Source organism: Stegostoma tigrinum, chromosome 1, assembly GCF_030684315.1.
Source record: "Stegostoma tigrinum isolate sSteTig4 chromosome 1, sSteTig4.hap1, whole genome shotgun sequence".
Classification (NCBI taxonomy): Eukaryota; Metazoa; Chordata; class Chondrichthyes; order Orectolobiformes; family Stegostomatidae; genus Stegostoma; species Stegostoma tigrinum.
In genome coordinates, this window is record NC_081354.1 from 56793550 (window position 1) to 56808205 (window position 14656).

The 14656-nt window shown below is 38.7% G+C and overlaps 1 protein-coding gene and 1 non-coding gene across 2 annotated transcripts; one reads left to right on the forward strand and one right to left on the reverse strand.

The window, feature by feature from the left end:
* Positions 1-2097: 2097 nt before the first annotated feature.
* Positions 2098-2199, reverse strand: LOC125460095 (U6 spliceosomal RNA). The gene has a single exon (XR_007249176.1). It is a non-coding gene; the product is annotated as a U6 spliceosomal RNA (small nuclear RNA).
* A 597-nt stretch (positions 2200-2796) lies between these two features.
* grpel1 (GrpE-like 1, mitochondrial) lies at positions 2797-11611 on the forward strand. The gene is made up of 4 exons (XM_048543624.2): positions 2797-3036; positions 7791-7947; positions 8819-8900; positions 11052-11611. Exons 1-4 carry the CDS (start codon positions 2837-2839, stop codon positions 11399-11401), a joined length of 789 nt encoding a protein of 262 aa, XP_048399581.2. The 5' UTR covers positions 2797-2836; the 3' UTR covers positions 11402-11611.
* The last annotated feature ends 3045 nt before the right edge of the window (positions 11612-14656 follow it).

Sequence of the window (14656 nt, forward strand, 5' to 3'; positions counted from 1 at the left end):
TGCAAGGTAAAACTAAAGTTATATGTGATAATGTGGTTAAAAATCCAAGTATTTTGGGAAAACTGAATTTTTTAAAAACTTTCCCTACCCAAGCGGAACTTTCAGCTGAACGCTTGCCTGAACTGGCAATGGTAATTAATGAACAGGATACAAGCAAATCATTAAGGAAATGCAATGTGAACGAATACACGGCTATTCTAGACTCCCTGAGGGAAGAATACAATGAAAGGTTTGCAGATTTTGAGAAACATGATCTCACACTGAAACTAGCTTTTCAAGCACACCTGGTTGGTGTCTCGAAAGCACCTGATGACCAGGAGATAATATTCTGAAGTGTCTGTTTGACACTAAGAAGGATCCCATTGAAGTATGGTAAAATGCCATTGAAAACTGACATCTACACCAACGTGCTCGTCAAATTCTGCCTTGTTTTAGCACAACCCATTGTAATGAATCAACATTTTCATATGTGACACAAGTTAAAACGTGCTTCAGATCTCAGATGACAGATATTCACCTGGAGGACCAATTAAAGCTATGGTCAACAATGTCAGAACCAAATGACCAATTCCTACCTTGCATAAGCAATCACAAAAACGTCATTAAATGGTTTGTTGTATAGGTTTTTCACCTATTATTAGACTTGTTGTCAATTTTGCCAAACAAGTAAATGTATCTTTGCTGAATTTTTATTTTGTTTAAAGACCCCATAAAATAGCAGGCTTTAATTAAAATTAGTAACTATGTTGACAAAAATATGATATTGTGTTGTACGTGTTAAATTCTCAGCATGTGGCCTAATAGGATCTCAGTTAAATAAAATGTGACCTTCCAATGTAAAAAGGTTCCCCAACCCCGGTCTATAGTTTCCTACCTTCTTCCTCCATTCCTTTTTGAAATAAGGGCATTATATTAATACATTGGATCCACTATCTCTGCTATCATTTCCTTTAAAATCCTACAATGTAGCCCACCAGATCCTAAGGACATGTTTGCCTTCAATCATAACAGTTTGTTCAATACTGTTTGCCCTAATTATGATGATTATTTTAAGTTCCTCTTTTTCTAAAATCTCTACATTACCTGTTATTATTGGAATGGTACTTGCGTCGTCCACCATGAAAACTGAGGTAAAATATTGATACAGCATCTTTGCCATTTTTGTGTTCCCCTCTATTAACTCTCCACTCATCCTCCAAAGGACCAACATTTGCTTCAGCTATTCTCTTCACTTTTATATACTATAAAAGCTTCAACTGTGTTTTTGTTTTGTATTTTGTCCTAGTTTCCTTGCATAATTTACCTTTGCTCTTTGTTTTGTAACCTTTTGCTAATTTTTAAATGTTTCCTAATCTGGCAGGCTACTATTAGCTTTTGCAATCTGGTATGAACATAGAACATAGAACATTACAGCACAGTACAGGCCCCCGATATTGCACCGACCTGTGAAACCAATCCGATGCCCATCTAACCAACACTATTCCATTATCATCCATATGTTTATCCAATGACCATCTAAGTGCCCTTAAAGTTGGTGAGTCTACTACTGTTGCAGGCAGGGCATTCCACACCCTTACTCTCTGAGTAAAGAACCTACCTCTGACATCTGTCCTATATCTGTCACCCCTCAATTTAAAGCTATGTCCCTTCATGCTAGCCATCACCATCCTCAGACAAAGGCTCTCACTGTCCTTCCTATCTGATCATCTCATATGTCTCTATTAAGTTGCTTCTTAACCTTCTTCTCTCTCACGAAAACAGCCTCAAGTCCCTTAGCCTTTCCTCATAAGACCTTCCGTCCATACCAGGCAACATTCCGGTAAATCTCCTCTACACCTTTTCCAATGTTTCCACATCCTTCCTTTAATGCGGCGACCAGAACTGTACACAATACTCCAAGTACGGCCACACGAGACTTTTGTACAGCTGCAACATGACCTCATGGTTCTGAAACTGAATCCCTCTACCAACAAAACCTAACACACCATGCACCTTCTTAACAATCCTATCAACCTGGGTGGCAACTTTCGGGGATCTATGCACATGGACATCAAAATCTCTCTTCTCATCCACACTACCAAGAATCTTACCATTAGCAAAAATATGGAACACTTCACAAATTTGCACGTCATCCTTGCACAGGGGCTCTGCTAATCTTCTCTGTATCGTTCCAATTTTAGTATATGTGCTAGTTTTTGCCTTTTTGTTATCTCCAACTTCCTTGGATGTATTTCCCCATTCTATAATCCTTCTTCCTCACTGGAATATATTTTAGTTGGCTGAAATTGAAGCTCCTTAAACAATGCCACTGCTCATCAATTGTCTTCCTATCTTTTAGGCTTCCTGCCCAGTCCAGTAGGATCAAATCTATCCTCCTGTAATTAGGTTTGTTCAACTCTAGAAGTTTCTCACCCTCAAACTGAATGTGAAATTCAGTCAAGGGATGGGGCTTCCAGGATTTTGACCCAACAGTGAAACAAAGTTACAATTTTCCACAGATAGTAGGAACTGCAGATGCTGGAGAATCTGAAATGTCCTATGATGCTGCTTGCCCTGCTGTGTTCATCCAGCTCCACACCTTATTATCTGACATATTTCAACGTCAGGATGACGAGTGGCTTGGTGAAAAACCTACAAGAGCTCTTTGAATGATTCAATGTGAAGCGATCGCTCGGTGAAACGATTAATCGGTTCACAGATCTGTTGTTCGCGCTCGATTTCTCTTCCCTGTTTTCAACTGTCGAAGCCGAGATCGCGCGCTGATTGTGTAACGTCGCTCGAACGGGGAAGGGGGATTTGATTGGTCAAAGGCGTGACGTATTGCGCACTGACGTCAATGATGGCCATGGCGGAGAGGGCCGCGCGAGTTCTGTGGGCCGGTGGCCGTGTCGCGCTGACGTTAAGACAGGGCCCGGGCCGGGATCGGGGCCTCGCGCTCAGCGCGGCCGTTAGGCCCTGCCTGGAGTGGGGCCTCGCGCTCAACGCTTCCGTTAGGGCCTGCTCGGGTCGGAACGTTAGCGGCCTCGCCGTCCGCAGGTTAGTGATCGCAGGCCAATCCGCCCCCGTGTCTCTCCCGAGGATCCGAGGCTTGGTTAAAATTTGCAGCCTCCGTGTTTTCTAATGACGTCCCAGCCCCTGGTAATCTCCTCCGTCACTCCGACCCGTTATCACTGAATCTCGCATGTCGGCCTTCACTTTCTCCCGCTGTCCCTCTTTGCAGATGGCACAGCCTCGTCCCTTTCTGACCTCCTTACTGATTCATCCTGTCCATTCCCGCGTTCCTCGTATTCGTAGTCCGTTTTACTCTGAAACGTTGGGTTGTCTTTAAATTGTATGTATGAAACCTATGGATATGTAAGTTTTTATAAAATCCACATTGGTTAGCACGGTTCCCTTACAGTGCCAGGGACGCAGATTCGATTTCACCTTGACTGCAATTTGTGTGTAGAGTTTGCACGTTCTTCCCGTGTCTGTCTGCGTTTCCTCCAGATAGAGGTGTAGAGGTTTGGTGGATTGGCTATGCTAAAAGTTGCCCCGTAGTTTTCGGGGATGTACAAGCTTTTTAAAACCCCGTGTGGGTCACGGGTATTTTGGAGGTGGGATGCTCTTCGGTTTGGTCAAACTCGATGGAACGAATGGCCTTTTTCTGCACTCTTGGGATTATGATTCTGTATAGCAAAGATCTTTTTATGGCCCTTTGATTTTAGTAGTCAGCTCAGTGCAATTGCACTATGTTGCATCATCTCAATGCTCCCTTCTCCGTATTTGTTGTCTGGGCCTATAGTTTTACTGTAGTGTTTTTAAGATACTTTCTAGGTAAGTACTTTTTTAAAATGTTGTTTGAAAATGTACAAAATTGAATAGGAAGTGAAGCTTATCTCTCTGCATAGTGCTTTGTCCTGTGATGTTTGAAAGCCTTTTTTCCCTGGTAGCTCTATCCTATGGCAATACTGCTGTGTTCACTAATTGTGCATTCTTTTCAAAGTATTCAGTATTGTTGTGAAGAGTCTTAATATAGCACAGTGCTTACTATCCCAATTTTTTTTGCATCTTCTAGCCCTCCCTAAATTATTCAACTAAAACAACTAGTACTATAGTCATTTTTATGGGGGATGGCCACTGCTGCAAATATCTAATCTCCTTTTATTGACCTGCTTCTACAAGCAAAGTTTGAATGAAAACAATCCTTCACCCCAGTTCTCAGTGGTGAATCTGATGTTTTGATGCAAGTATTGCAAATGTTTTATTAACTGACACCTAATAGGATCAGGAGTGTACTAGTTGTTCAAATTCTGGTTGCTGGAGAGGTCTGCATAATCAATGTAAAAACACATTAAATAATAGAAGTATAATGCAGGGGATATATACACTGCATACCTTATTTATGGCATTAATCACTTAAGTTTTATTTAAGGCAAAGTTTCATTACTATTTATCAGCAGAGTCTTCTCACTTACCCTCAACTGACTACTTGGAGATTGTAATAATACAGTAAACTTCCAGTGTTCCAGGTATATAACTTCTGATTTGTCAAGAGTGCAGGTTCATAAGATGCCAGTTAAACAAAGTTTGCTATAGATACATCCTTAAAATGAGTCTACAACTGTATGCAGTGCATATCCTAAGTTTAACTAAATGCCCTGTACAGTTATGGCAAGGCTTCCTACTTTTTGTATTCCAAACTCTTGCAGCAAAGGTCACTATCTTGTTTGCCTTCAGTACTTGCTGCGTCTATATGCTAGCTGTTCATATTTTGAGTACAATGGGACATAGATTCTTCTGTACTGGAATGTTTGACACTCTCTCTATCCGTTTCATAGTTACTTTTCTGTTCAAAACGGGACTTCAATTTTACCAGTACTTCATCTGCCAATTTTGGTTTTTTTTTTGCTGACTGTGATTTCTTTTGCAGATGCTTTTTTGTATCCTTGTAATTTGCTTTCTTATTTATCTTTTGTGTTGCCAGCAAATTGGGCTACATCATTTTGTCCATGCATCCAATTATTACTACAGATTTGAATTCCAGTTTTGGAAATGGCCACTTATCCCAGTTGCTTCCTATTACTTGCCTAATCCAATATCCATGCTAATATTTCCCTTAGCAGGAACTATAATCTTGTACATTAACCTCTTTTTATGTACCATATTATTAAATGTCCTTATTCACCTCGCTCATTACATAGTCATTCAGCATGGAACAAACGCTTCTGTCCAGCCTGTCCATGCCAAACATAATCCCAAACTAAACTAGTTCCACCTGCCTGCTCCTGATTGATATCCGTCCAAACCTTTCCTATTCACATACTTATCTAAATGTCTTTTACCGGTTGTAACTGTACTCCATCCACCATTTCCTCGGGAAGTTCATTCAACATGTGAACCATTCTCTTGTTTTCAAGAAGAAGTTGCCTCCTCATGTCTTTTTTAAAGTTCTCACCTCCCTCCCTAAAAATCTGCCCTCTTTTTCTTGAAATTACCCATCCTGGGGGAAAGACAACTACCATTAACTCTAAGATAACAAAGTGTGAAGTTGGATGAACACAGCAGGCCAAGCAGCATCTCGAGCACAAAAGCTGATGTTTCGGGCCTAGACCCTTCATGAGAGAGCCTCTCTGATGAAGGGTCTAGGCCTGAAACATCAGCTTTTGTGCTCCTGAGATGCTGCTTGGCCTGCTGTGTTCATCCAGCTTCACACTTTGTTATCTTGGATTCTCCAGCGTCTGCAGTTCCCATTATCTCTGATTACCGTTAACTCTCTCTCTATGTTCCTTATTGTTTTATAAACTTTTATCAGGTCACCTCTCAACCTGCTGTTCTGCAGTGGGGGTGGGAAGCCCCAGCCTATCCAGCTTTTCTTTATAATTCAAATCTTCCACCCCTGGCAACATCCTGGTTAATCTCTTCTGAACTCTCTCCAACTTAAGGTCCTTCCTTAACTGTGGAACAGTATTCCAGAAGAGGCCTCACCAATGTCCTGTACAACCTCAACATGACTTCCCAACCCCTATACTCAAAGGACAAAGCAATGAAGGCAAGTGTGCCAAAAACCTTTTTAACCACCCTGTCTGTATGTGATGCAATCATCAAAGGATTAGGTACCTGAATCCCTAGGTCCCTCTGCTCTACAACACTCCCTAAGGCCCTACCGTTAATTGTATAACTCCTACCCTCGTTCGTTGTACCAAAATGCAATACCTCACATTTATCCAGATTGAACTCCAACTGCAGTTTTTCAGCCCACCTTCAAATTAATTGTCAAACATTATTTCCTTTTCAGTAAGTCATGTTGACTCTTGCACCCTTACACTACGATTTGCTGGTTGTTCTATTACTATGATCTTGATCCACTTCAATATTTTCCTAGTGACTGATAGGCTAACTGGTCAGTACTTTCATACATTTGGTCTTTTGTTCTTGAATAGTGTTGTCCAATCTCCTCAACCATTCTAGAGTCATAATGTTGAATTCACTTCACCCTAAGGTGCAGCTATGTTTGGGGTGGTTATGGCTCTTAAAATAGTCATTTTTCCTTGCCCTTTCTCTCCATCAAAATTCCTTTAAGTTTCTCCTTTTATGCCACCTCCTTTTCCTTGAGTATTGGTGTGTTTTTTTTTTGGCTGGTACTTTTTTTTCCCAGAGTCTGCCATTATTTCTCATTAATATCCCAGTCATTTCCTCTAAAGAATCAATGTTGCATTACTGTTATGTACTTGTAGAAACATTTTTGCTGGCTCTTTTTACTCATTTCTTTTATCCATTTTATTAGTCATTCTTTGATTTCTCAAATTCTCCCAATTTTCTGTACTACATTCTTTGCAATATTGTGCTTTTTATTGTTGCCATTGTGAAAAGCGCAAATTGATATCTTTAAATATTTTTAAGGGCGATTGTTACAGACCCATGTTTCTCATGCTCAGTGAGCATAATCTGCCTTGTCATGAAGGTTAGCATTCCATACTAACCTCCAGAGCAATCTCATCCCATCACAGCTGCCAAGAATATACATTCTATGTCTGGCACTGTTTCTCCTTACTCCAGGAACTGCAGATGCTGGAGAATCCGAGGTAGCAAGGTGTAGAGCCGGATGAACACAGCAGGCCAAGCAGCATCAGAGGAGCACGAAGGCTGATGTTTCGGGCCTAGACCCTTCTTCCGTGTCTCTTCATCGAGCTCTAAACCTTGTTATCTCCTTACTCCGTGGCTGGTTTAGATCAATCTTGGTAGATGGCAGTTGATTTCAACCTATTTTTCTAATCAACCTGTTCAGGAATTTTATTATACACCTATAAAGCAGGTGGGACTTGAACTTAGCACTCGCATTTGAAGGAAAAAGTGTCAGCAAGATCTCCTGTTCCTGACTACTCATGAGTGATACTTGCTAGAAGTTGTAAATTTGAGTGTTGATTTTGACTGAACATTCAGCATAATTACTGTCCATGCCGGAGCATGAAAAACTTCCATTAGAGTTAGGTGTTGTCCAATTACCCCCGAACGCCTTCAGATTAATGAAGGCACAATTGAGAAAACTAGAATGACCAATGAAATACAATGTCATGTTTTAAAATATGGCATTTACAATTCAAAACGAAGCAAGCTGTAAACAGAATTGACTTAATTACTACCAATTGATAGTGATTTGTCTAGTTCCAGATTTAAGTAAGTAATTAGTGTGTTGACTGTGTTGATTGCAATAATTTTAGTTGGATCTCAGCTTGATTCTTAAATATTCTTTGCTATGCTGGATCTCTTTTTAATTTTTTTTAAAAAGAAAACTTAAAATGTTTCTTTAGGTTTTTCTGTACAGCTACTCAACAGAAAAACACTGGACAAAGCTACGATGATGACCAAAACCAGACTCAGAATGCAGACAAAGGAGAACCTAGCCCAGCAGAGAAAATACTTTTCGAGGAAAAGAATAAGCTGGAGGAGCAACTGAAGGACCTTACAGTAAGCTTAAAATAACTAAACTTTACATTGATCCTAGGTGAGAACGTGATTAGTTGGGATAATGCTGTTCTGTGACAAGAATATTTCTACCATGCAGGATAGGTTATGCTGGATCTTGCTTTCTCCTTGTAGCCTCCACTTTGTCCATGAGCCCATATGAAATATTATGACAATTGCCATAATTTGTTTTCACAATGCTTAAACTTGTTTTCAATTCGAGAGGTGTTTGAGGGGATGGGGGTGCTTTGAATAAGTGGAGTTCTGTATTGCAATTATGAAGACCACAGTTAGTCCCTCTAAATGGTTTTTGTGTCCTGATGCTGGAACTAGGCCATGCTGTTATTGGCTTGAGTGAACATCTTTGGCACATACGCCATCTACAAAACTGCTGTCAGTAATATGGAATTGTTTTAACTCCTAGAATTTGGCTGCACCTGAGGCACAGTGAAACAAGTGGTACTTCTGAGATAAGTTAGAGTTTTCTCTTTCTTCAAGGCTTCTAAGTAAAAATTTGGCCTCTTCTGGTTAGATTGAGTAATGAGTTTAAAGTGGTTATATTTTAACCTCTTAAGCTTCTGGGATGTTAGAGACTGTGTTCTCGTACTTTTTTTTTCTCCATATCAAGACATTTTGCACCTGACTTTGTGTAATGTGCAAAATAGCAGACCTGAAGGGCTGCACAAAGTCCTCATGAAAGGCAGCTCTTTGGAGTGTAATTCATATTGATTCTATTGTAATAACTGCTTGCTAGACATATCACAAGGATACTTCAATAAAAAGTCATCACAATGTAACTTTTCTTTTGAAATAAAGAAGTGAGAAGTGCCTAGCTAAAGTGGGAAAAATGAACTTTTTTTTTTACATTTTGTAGGACAAGTATAAACGAGCACTAGCAGATGCTGAAAACCTACGTCAAAGGAGCCAGAAACTGGTTGAAGAAGCTAAATTATATGGTGAGAACATCTCAAGGTTGAACAAGGAGTCTTAGATCTATGTAGAATTTATATATCTGTTAACCACGCAATCATTCTTCACTGGCAGACTGGTGATGTCAGATATTTGTAATGGTGTATTCCTATCATGTGCTATAGTTAGGGAAACATGACATGGGCTTCTTAGTACAGTTACTGCAGTAACAGGTGAAAATATCATCTGTTTTTTGCTTGTAGATATTTCATTTTTGGGGTTGACTGTCTTTGCCTTAAGTTTAAATTGCATTACATCAGAATCATTGATTTGTTCTCAAACTATGATTAAAATTAAGCAGTTAACAGACTTTTTCTTTGAGTGAGAAGTACAGAGTTATCGTAATCTTTGATTTCATAGTCTGTATTGACAATTTTAAAATAAGATTTTCAAATTTGGATAAAACTTCTAAATGAAGGGCTTTTAGATTTATTCTGAAGGTTGATTTTCATAATCTCTTTAGTTTTGACTTCAAATTCAGGTTATGCCTACTTTGCCTTACTTTCCACACAGCTGTTACTCTTGGTAGTGTGTAAAATGATTTTCTGTTATACGGTTCTCTCATTGGGATAGGTAAGAATATGGAAATGCAATGTTTGACTATTCTGGATATACTTTATTTTTCTGCTTCCCTCACTTTGCTTGTCTCCATTTTTCCTTGCATTTACTACCCATTTCTTTCTTCTGTTAATACCAACCATTTTATCCTGTCATCCAGCACCACCTCATCTTCCTTTCCACTTGTTGTTTGTGTGTGTCTGCAGTTTACTTTTTTCCATTGGAGTTTCATTGTTTTTAAATTTTCCAGTTTCATTGCAGCTGTGATATGCTGTTGGCATGAACACCATGGTTATTATAAAGGATTGATACAAAGGCTGACAAACTAAACCAGTTAATTGTATCAGAAACAACTGACTGGTATTAGGAATTTGATCTGGTGTTCATAGATTAAGCATTGTCTGTTGCCCTCTCCCTATGTGCCTTACAGCAGAAATTCTTTGGATCTTCATTCACGGGACTGAAAGATGCCAGTACGGCAGTATTGTGTTATTTCTTCATTCCGGTGTAGGGATTTTTGAGGCTATTATTAGTGAGATGAAAAACTGAAAATGTTGGTATTTACTGGGTATTTCCTTCTGGTTTGATGCCATTATGTTTCTGGGTTCAGTGTCTTTCCTACTTGTTTTTAAAAAAACCTCCACTTATCCTATCCAACGTATCACCAAACATGCTTTTTAAATCATTATCCAGCCTTGGTTATCTTAATGTTCAAACGCAAAGTAAGAAATGTTGTTTCGGGTAAGGACATGCCTCTGGAATGCCAACCCAGTGGCAATCCACTGTACCACTATCACTAAGGATACTGTGGACATCAGGGAATCTGACACTGAAACAAAGAACAAATTGCTTTGCTGAAGCCCCAGAAGATTAGTTTTCTTTCCTTCGGAATATTTCTTGGCTGTAACTTTATGAATACCATTACTGTACTGGCCATCTATTTTGCTTGTTCAGTTGAGAATGGCTATTGAGAAGCTCTGAATTTAGAGGGGAAATAAGGTAATAAATTGCTGCAAAACATATTACTGTTTATTCTTGAGGCATTGTTCCATATGGCTTCCATTAGGCCTTCTAGACTGAAAACCTTTTACTGATGGGAACAAGTTTGTTCTGCAAAGGTTAGCTGACATTTTTATTATATGCTTAAAATAGCTACTGCTTTAAAAGTAGAAAGGCTATTTCCGATTCTGGAATGTAGTTTGACACTTTAATTTGCCAGAGTGATGGTATCATGATGCTGAAAAATGGATTGGTGAAAGTCTTTCTGCATATTGGTTAGTCATTAAAGTGCGCTGATTGAATTGGCCTGATCAAATTCAAAATGGCAAGACTTTTAGGAGAAACGTTCATACAATTGTCAGACAAAGTGACAAAAAGACAAAGGAGGAAACGGTGGAACTTTGGTTCATACATACCAGCACTGAGTAAATCTAAAGTGTTACTATTGCTATTAGCAAAAGAAAACTTAGAGTGACTTTCACTGTTCTCTTCCTAGTATTTCTAACATTTCCTCTCTCCTGCTTGCTCTTGCACAGTTTAATCCTGTTAATGTTTTGTCTAATTTTCCCTTTCTTTAAAAGGTATTCAGGGATTCTGCAAAGACCTATTGGAAGTGGCAGATATTCTTGAAAAAGCAACAGAGAGTGTGCCAAAAGAAGAGCTCACAGGACAGAACCCCCACTTGAAGAGTCTTTATGAAGGTCTAATCATGACCGAAGGACAACTTCAGAAAGTGTTTTGCAAGCATGGTCTCGTCAAACTGAACCCCCTTGGAGCAAGGTTTGATCCATATGAGCACGAAGCTCTCTTCCACACTCCAGTGGAAGGAAAAGAGCCTGGTTCAGTGGCACTAGTGACCAAGATAGGGTACAAGCTTCATGGACGCACCCTTCGGCCAGCATTAGTCGGTGTTGTCAAAGGAACAGAATAACTTTGTTTAGGACAGACTGCAGTATAGTGCAAAAAGGCCATACAGTTCCATTCTTTGAATATTGGATATTGTTTTTCTGTTTATGAAGAATTGAAAATAATCACAAGATACTATACAAAAACTGAGGATTTGAAGATGTTTCACAATTAAGTGAAATGAGATTTTTTTCTTCTGTCTTGAGTATTGGTCCTCAATAAATATTCAAATCTATTAACTGCCTCCCCACACAATTTACAACAGACATCGTTTCTGAGTTAACATGTAACATTGTACATTTGGCTTTAGTTCTAGTTTAATGAAATCACCATCTAGTTGTCTTTTGCCTCCCTTCTCCTGTCAGCTTTAATCTAAAAGCTAAACTCCTTTTTGTAACAAAGGAAAACATCTGTTGTTCAAAGCATCCATTTGTATGGTCGTATACATAAGTAACTATCCACTTTGTGGACTGTTTAATATTTTATATTTAGTCCTTTAAAATTGTGCTTTGTACACTGTGTACAAAATTGAACTCAATTAGTTTAAACATTAGTTCAAAAACTGATCAAGTTATGAAATATTAAGTTTAATATTCTGTATGCTGTGTAAATTATAGGGGCCAACCTTTTCAGTGGCAGTGTCACTTGTCATACAACATCAGGAATTGATATGGAACTATTCCCTGTATATTCTGTAGATTACAAGGAATGATTGCATAATTGGACAGTTTATTTCCCTCACTTGTGGAAAGCAGAGAACCTAATTATTTCAATTGTTAAGGATATCACAATTTAAAAATAAACTAGACCAAATTAAACTAATTGTTTGCAACTATTCTGAACTATAACTGTTATTTATTGATTTTAAAATAAAGTAACATGCTCATTGTCCTGAGGGTGGGGAAAGGAGGACTCCTTCATGTTTGCAAAGCTTATTTTTTAATTAAACAATAAAAGTTTCCCCATCAAATTTCCATTATACTTCCAAGTCTGATTAATCTGACTCAAATTCAATTGAATTTCATTACCCCTTTTTATTGTGAAATAGTTTTCTTGTTAGACTTCTAGCTAGGTAAGTTAGTTGAATCAACCTGTACATGGAGCCAAAAGTTGCACTGTTATACTGAAGTCTGTCTAACGTACCACTAGTAAATTGCTGTAAATTGAAAATACAGATACTCTGTGAAGGCAACTGACAAATTAGTATATTAATTTCAATGACTGAACTTGGAATTACCTGTTCTGTGGAGACATTAGTTTACTTACTACTTCATATTTTGCAAGATTAGAACTGTGATTGCAAGTCAAAGTTCAACTGTGAAACTTAGAATATGAAGGACCAGCATGAAGATATTCCCATATCTTCCCTTGGGATGTTATGGGGACAGTGGATTAGGAAAATGTTAAATAGTACCACAGGACAAAACTTTCCATTTCATTTAAAAAAAGACAATAAAATAGCTGTGTGGAACAGCAATTTCAGGTTTGAATTAGCAGACACTCCTTTTAAATCTTATTTAAAAGATCATATTTGGTGTGTTTGAAATATGTTACACAGTATTTTCAGTGGAAGTGTTAAATGTATTATTTTTCAGTGTTATGGACAGTGATATGTTAGCATGGTGTGATTGGATAAACTGTGGTAATGAAATTTTAATCAGCCAAGATATAAAAGCATTCTTGCATATTGAGTGGTAGATTGGGAGTCCCAAGCCAGAGGGATCAGGTCCTTTGGACAAGATGAATCTCTTGCACTATGCCTCCAGTACCACTGTGTGTTGAATATACTCAACCCTGCCCAACCCCTCCCCATCTACACTTTGCCATTGCTTTCAGATTGTGGTTACAGCACCTACTTGTTCCTTCTGTCATCTGATTTTCCCATATTCCTGTTGATGTCTGTCTATTACCCACAGCCTCTCTCCAAAAGTGACTCCTAGAAGTGAGCAACACCTTACCAAGAAACCAGGGTCTCCTAAAATAATTGATTAGCCAATGGCATAGTGCTTCTTACCCATCTCTGTTCATCAACTTTTAATATTTTGGATGATGAGCCTTTAACTAGTGAGGTAGGACCTTCACATGTCTCCAGTAGGCCAGGTGCTCTGCACACTAGTCTGTCAGCAGGGGTCATGCCCATTATTAGTACTGCAGGTGTTTCTTGTTAACCTAGACATTGAGATAAATACAGGATCTCAGTTTGGCCTGGCCATAAGGGGTGGTTGGGAGAGTGGTGTCTGCTCCTGCCTGGTGAAATTTTGATGGTGAAATGTGATCCTCAACTGGAGAATTGCCCAGGGGGGCTTTGGTTTGACTGGACTAGTAACCAAAACAAATCTTACTACACATAAAATTGTAAATCATCTTAATTTGATGACTCTTGCTTTCTCACCTGGAAGTAACTTGCTTAAAGAAAAACTATATATTTATAGTAAAGTCATCCATGCATATTCTCTTGATTTACCAATGAGCTCAAAAGTACACTTCAACCAGAGATAACAAAGCGTGGAGCTGGAGGATGATAGCAGGCCAGGCAGTATCAGAACACGAGGAAAGCTGACATTTTGTTTGGGATCCTTCAGAAAAATCAGTAACCATTTTTAAGCAAACTACTTCAACCAGCACTCTCATCTTTCAAATCTAAACAGTGCCAAAAAACAATCACGTTCAGCAGCATCTTTGATCAGAGAAAGCTGCTGGGGTTAATGTCAGGCAAGTAGAGTTTAGTCTACTATATTTCAGATTCCAATTTTTAAACCTTGTCACATTACTTCTCAATAGTAAACTCATTTTGTCTCAGTTTTTTAAAGATACAACTGATTATTCCTGAGCTACTTCATAATGTAGGTATGAATATTATTATTGTGGTTACTAATATATTCATCAGGCAGCAGTATGCTATTGTATTCATGTTCTTGTTGGTTGTTTAAGGACAGCTGCACATTCATATTTTTCCCATTAGATTTCTTTCTTTCCTTCTCTGCTCCATTTTGGCTGTAGGCTCATGAATTTCTGCAGGAAAAAATTGATACAAAGGTATGCCCTTAAAGCTAATACTACCCAAAATTAATACATTCTATTTTGTCATCTCCTTCTGCTATCTATGAATTCAGCAGCCATCTGCCTATATAGACTCTGCTTTCCACAATGATTTTTTTTCCCCTTTGGTGCCTTTCCTGGTACTGCTTCTTCCTTTTTGAAGGGATGAAGGACATATGGAATGAGCTGTCAGCAGAAGTGGTTGAGGCAGGTACATTAAAATGTTAAAGGCATTTGGGTA